Source organism: Macaca fascicularis, chromosome 12 (genome assembly GCF_037993035.2).
Source record: "Macaca fascicularis isolate 582-1 chromosome 12, T2T-MFA8v1.1".
NCBI classification, from domain to species: Eukaryota; Metazoa; Chordata; class Mammalia; order Primates; family Cercopithecidae; genus Macaca; species Macaca fascicularis.
Window position 1 is genome coordinate 71,652,710 of NC_088386.1, and position 6,102 is coordinate 71,658,811.

Here is a 6,102-nt window from a genome sequence, read left to right on the forward strand (position 1 = left end):
TGCTGCCAGATCTCCAGGCAGAGGTCTCTGGAGAAAGCCTTACTGTGGGAGTGATTGGGGTAAGAGTGACATTGCTTAGGCCAAGGGACAGAGTTCCTGGTGCCGCCGGACCGCGCCCTCTCCGGACAAGTCGAGAGGCGCCGGTTAATGGAAAATGCCTCCGCTGGAACTTAAAGCCGGTAGAAGCAAGCCGGGCCCAGAAAGCCTGCGGAAAACGGATCGCAAAGCCAATCACAGCCAAGAAGAGTCCCAAGGGACACTTGGGCAGAAGCACCCTCTTGCCCGATGTCCCCAGCTGCCGATGCCGGGCTTGGAAACCCTGAGAGAGTTAGTCTTCGCTCAACTTGATTTGGCTCTTCTGGCAGCCTCGTCTTTCGCCATCGAACATTGCGGGTGTTATCATAATACTCTGAAGGGGGGGAAAACGGGTCGGGGGGATGTAGGCGGTGCTGAAATGACCGGCTTTGAAGAACCTGCAGGCAAAGTTTCGTCCAATCGTCTGAGCCTGTCCTCTTATTCCCGGTTGTAACTAAATACTGTTGCGAGCGCAGCCGAAGCCCTTTGTTGGAGATGTGTGAGCGCAGTCTCTACAGAGCGGGCTATGTGGGCTCGCTTCTGAATTTGCAGTCGCCAGACTCTTTCTACTTCTCCAACCTGCGGCCGAATGGCGGCCAGTTGCCCGCGCTTCCCCCTATCTCCTACCCGCGCGGCGCGCTGCCCTGGGCCGCCACGCCGGCCTCCTGCGCCCCCGCGCAGCCTGCGGGCGCCACTGCCTTCGGCGGCTTCTCGCAGCCCTACCTAGCTGGCTCCGGGCCTCTCGGCCTGCAGCCCACAACAGCCAAGGACGGACCCGAAGAGCAGGCTAAGTTCTATGCGCCCGAAGCGGCCTCTGGGCCTGAGGAGCGCTGTCGTACCCGGCCTTCCTTCGCCCCCGAGTCTAGCCTGGCCCCTGCAGTGGCTGCTCTCAAAGCGGCCAAGTATGACTACGCGGGCGTGGGTCGTGCCACGCCGGGCTCCGCGACCCTGCTCCAGGGCGCTCCCTGCGCCCCTGGCTTCAAGGACGACACCAAGGGCTCGCTCAACTTGAACATGACAGTGCAGGCGGCGGGCGTTGCCTCCTGCCTGCGACCTTCACTGCCCGACGGTAAACGGTGCCCATGCTCCCCGGGCCGGTTTGGGCCGGGACGGGAGGTGGGGTTCCAGGGAGAGTGTAAGGGGAGGTGAACCGCCTGGGGGCGGGCAGTAGACAGAGAACGGGCTAGGCTGACGTGGGTTGGGGCTGTGTTGCAGGCCTGCCGTGGGGGGCGGCCCCGGGGAGGGCCCGCAAGAAGCGGAAACCCTACACGAAGCAGCAGATTGCGGAGTTGGAGAACGAATTCCTCGTCAACGAATTCATCAACCGGCAGAAACGCAAGGAATTGTCCAATAGGCTGAACCTCAGCGATCAGCAGGTCAAAATCTGGTTCCAGAACAGGCGTATGAAGAAGAAGCGCGTGGTGCTGAGGGAGCAGGCGCTGGCGCTCTATTAGCCGTGCGCGTGGCCAGGGCCCGGCTGGGTCTGCCCTTTTGGACAGAGGCCTTGTTTGGGGAGGGGAATCTGGGGCCAAGGCTAAGGCTTTTCCTTCGGTTCCTTCTCTGCTAGTCCCAGAAGCCACCAAGAGATTTAGAGACCAGGCCAGCTGGGCCTCCTTGCTTTCCTCAGTCCCTGAGAAGCCCGTGAGAAACGTGCGGCAGTACAGTGCAACTCTGGCTGGCCTTAAGGCTTCCACGTGGGGGCACTGAGGCCACCTCTCCTTGCTCCTGGCTGGGGCATTTTCACCCACCGCTCATTCTTGCTCCCTGGTACCTGGATTTTTCTGTTTCCACCCAATTCGTTCTACCTTTCCCCCTGTCTCCAGCCCTTCAGCCTATAGCAGTTGCCTAGTTAGGGCTCAGAGTGGAAGGCCTCCTGAGGGAATGGAAAGGACGGTGGGTACAATTAGGTCTCTGCAGCAGAAGCCCTTTGTGGCAAGGCCAGTATCTTCACTCTGGAGAAAGGAAAGGGCACCATCTACCCTCCACCCTCCTGTCTGTCCTGGCTGATTTGAGAGGACAAAAGCCACACTAGATCTTCGGACTTTGGGAGGAAAAGGGAGAGAAGAGGAGGGGCTGGGTATTGGGGTAAACTTGGAGATATCTCGAAATGAGAAATGTGAAATAGGCTGGCCCCTCCAGCTGGGTAGAATAGAGTGGAACCTTCATTTCCTGAGATTGGATGAGAGAGACTGGGGCTCCAGACAAAGTGCCATCTCCAGACAAGACTGGCAAATATTGCCCTACTCCCACCTTCTCATACATGCCTAGGCCAGGCCCATGAACCCTGTAACTGGATACCCAGAGCCTACGTCTGGGGAAAGGAGCTGCTGGTCTGCTTGGAAGCTCTGTTGCACAGGGAGGAGGGAAAGATATCCAAGGGGAGGAGAAGGGAGTGAACAAGAGGAGGAGGGGTGCTACACTCCAGCTGTAAATATGGCTTTCCAGTTGAGGTGAGTAAAGGTGTCGGCGCATCTTTCTTTCTTGAATTACCTTAATGGACTCCCAAAAGGATAAGCAAAAGATCCTTCTCAAGAGTCAAGGGTTGGGGAAGGAAATCTCTTAGATTCTCCACCCAGCTAGCTGCTCTTGACAAAGCAAAGAGGACCAGAAGTTCCTCTCACCGTCTCCACCATCTGCCAACTCTACCAGAGGCCCAGCTACTGTGCCCCTTCTGAGGCATGTCTGGCCTGTCCCAGTGGAGACTTCAAGGCCCTGGACCCTGCCAGGCTTGCCTCAAGGAGGCTGGGGTTCCCAAATGCCAGGTGGAGTTGTTCTGGGTGTATTGGAGTGTCCCACCTTAATCTCAGTGAACAAAGCCTCCCTCTGGCCAGCTCATTCCACTATCCCTGCCTCTTTTCCCTCTCCTTCTGACATACAGCACTCCTCCTTCGCACCTCCTAGCATGATGCACAACAACCCAAGGATTCAGGATGCCTTCCCAAAGTCCAGTGGTTTCTTTTCAGTGGAGGACCTGGCCCTAAACCTGGAGTGGGCACCTCACAGAGAGCCCTGAGCCTTAGCCCAACTGACTTCAGTTGATGTTTAGACTAATTTCATTTTCTAGGCTATCTAATAGTTATCATGCATGTTTTGTTTTGATTTTGTCAAAAACAGTAGCTTGTATATATCAGACACAATATATACAAATGTTTTGAGTGAAAATAAATATTCAGGTCTGAGCCAAGCTGTCAAGGGGCTGAAGTCAATTTTTCAAAATGTTTTGGATTACCCCTTAATGTTTTTCAGGCCACCAAATTCGTTTTTCTTTTCTGACTGTTGTTTCACCGCGGGTGTTGACTGTTCGTTAAATGAGAAAATGGCTTCCGAGGCGGTCAGGAAATGGTGTGTAAAAGCCTCGAACCAAATATGTTTGGAATATCCAAAAGGGAAGGACCATGGCAAATGTGAGCGTGTCTCACACATTAAGGGGACTCTCAGCTTGTTGCAAGCTGGGACTTCTGCACTTAGCCTAAATTCTCAAATTTTAAAGCTTGCTGTTATTCAGGGTCTGTAAAGATTTGAGGTTCCTCAAATTTCAAAACAAAACGTCTGTCTCCACGGAGTTTTGGTCCGGCTTCTCTGGAACCGGCTAGGTCCTGCTAAATCCTTGATACCAGCAGGTTTACCAGGAGCCCAGCAGACTCCCTTGGGAAATGGGGCCTCAAAACTCCCTAGTCCATCTGAACCTCTAGCTCAGTCCAGGAAAGTCAGGGCCTGCTTGCTACTCATCTTCTTGCAAACACCAGCTCCTAGCTGGTGGAGGTATAAACTAGCTTCTAGCTACAGGAAGAATTAGCAAAACTACTAAATCGCTAATACTAAATATCCAACATTTCAACTCCCCTTCCCAGAAGCAAATTTTTTATTGTTCTTTATAATTAAATTTTTAATTGTTCTTTAATTGTATATACACACACAACTATATATACATATATGTATATATATTCAATAGGAGAGAAAGAAGCAAGAGCTGCCAAGGCCCTGTGGCTCAAAAGGATTCCCCACCTGGCTGGACACATAGAGGCTATGGTACCCAGAGCAGGATCTCCAAGTCTGACTCTGCATTCAGAGGTTTGCCTGCTCAAAAACAACTGAACAAAGGCAGAAGCCGCACTGAGCTCTTCGAAGGCTGGGGAAAGGAGGAGGAAAGCATACGTACTCAGATCCAGGCCTTAAGACAGACAACACGGAGGCCGTTTCTTTCCAAAATATATCATTAAATCATCGTGTTCTTTCCTTTAGCCTGGGATGAGTGGGGGGAGGGGATATTCATGGAGATCACTCCTCACAGAAAATTAAATTATTCTAAATATAAAAGCGTATCTCTTGGTTCAGCAGTTTTTTCCAAATCTATCCCGTTTGCTATTTGACACAAATACAAAGACTCTGGTGTCTCCTTCCATAGCCTGGGTTCCCGCAGAGATTTGGAACCACTAAGAAATTTGTAAGAAAAAAAAAAATGCTGAAGAGAAAGGACGCTAAAATCTGAGTGCTCAACATTTCCTTCAGAAAGACAAATGCGTCCTCTGAAATGCTACAGTCCAAGCGGGCCTCTTGACTAAGAAAACGGTTTTAAAAAGAGAAAAAAACCAGCTTCGTCTGTCATTCAATCAGTTGCGAACTCAGAGGGCGGCGGGGGACGGGGGACGCTTTTAAGGCCTGGGGGTTCTCCCCCAGGGAGGCGGGCTGGGGAGGCTTCCGGGATGCCGGCGGGTGGAAGAGAAATCCGGAATCGTTGTAAATATTCATGTGGGGGGGATGCCCCTTTACCCGCCTCTCCCAGCTGCATTCCCCCCTCAGTGATAGTGGGGGAGGGCAAGGCGACTGCCCCACTGTCCTTAGACAAAGGTGATCTCCTCATATTTTTGTTCTCCCGTCGCTTGACTTAAGGAGTCCATTCCGAAGACTCTGCAGGGAAGGAACTGGCTCTGGGTGTTTTCCCTGCGTTTCTCTTCTTTCGTTTCTTAAAAGAGCATAAATAATTAAAGTTTGGCAGGGAGGAAAAGCTTTCTTGCAGAACTGTAGTGGCAATAAATGAAATGACTCAGAATCCCTTCCCCAGTCAGCTTTTACGAGAGCTGCCAGACAGTGTCTGTTCACGTTCTCCAGATACCAGGGGCGCCCTGACAAAGTTAAGGTCAAGTTAGTGTCTTATCTTGGGTGGCTCAAAATCACCGCATCGCGTCCCGTCGCTGTGCGGAAAGCTCTTCCTCGCAGAGCTGCTGGCTGCGCCCCGAAGGCCTGGTGCGCTCCCTGCGTTTCGGGTGGGGCCGCGCAGGCAAGGACAAGGCCACAGAGCCGGGGTCTTCACGGTAGGTTCTCGAGCGGGACGCGCGGGTCCGGAGGCTGCGGTTTTCCCTGGGTTTGGGGAATGGGGGCAGGAACTAGGAGGGAGTTGGGGCCAAAGAGCCAAGCGGGCTGGGACTGGAATGAAAGCGCTCTGGGTTGTGGAGTGGGTCGGGGGGCAAGGGTCCGCGCTAAGGAGCTGAAAGGGACCGGCCGCCCCCTTCCCCTGTGCACCGGCGCGCCACTGCAGTTGGCTCACCCTCCCCCGCCAAATCGCTGCTCCCGCCGGAGCTGCCGTCGCCATGTCGTTGAACTTGAGTGGTTCGTCCTCCCCATTTCCCTCTTTGGCGGTCAGCAGGCTCCACACTGGGGGCGCCGGGCTGCCTGCGCCCCACCCCGTGCTGCCAGCAGAGAGAAGGTGCGAGAATTTTTGCGAACCCCCAGACACATAAAGACCTGGATTGAAGTCATCGCCGCTGCCCTGGGTCCTGAGCTACCGCAGGGCCAGTGTGCAGCGTCCGGGGAGCCATTTTAGGAGAGAGATCCAGGGGCGTCGACCACGAGTCCTAAAGGGAGAGGCTTGGGCCTGGGATGGAGATGGGGAAGCAGATACGTGTGCTGGGGGTCTGGGTTGAGAAGAATATCAGCTGGAATCTGGGCAGGGGTGCCAGTTGTGGGGAAGGAGCACACAAGATGGGCAGTTCTAGTTGGGGGAGGCTCGGTGCCCTCCAGTCGCCACAG

The 6,102-nt window shown here is 54.0% G+C and overlaps 1 protein-coding gene across 1 annotated transcript; it reads left to right on the forward strand.

The window, feature by feature from the left end:
* Positions 1-563: 563 nt before the first annotated feature.
* Positions 564-3,259, forward strand: HOXD12 (homeobox D12). The gene is made up of 2 exons (XM_005573552.4): positions 564-1,144; positions 1,291-3,259. The coding sequence occupies exons 1-2, from the start codon at positions 571-573 to the stop codon at positions 1,527-1,529; spliced, it is 813 nt and encodes a 270-aa protein (XP_005573609.1). The 5' UTR covers positions 564-570; the 3' UTR covers positions 1,530-3,259.
* Positions 3,260-6,102: the final 2,843 nt, after the last annotated feature.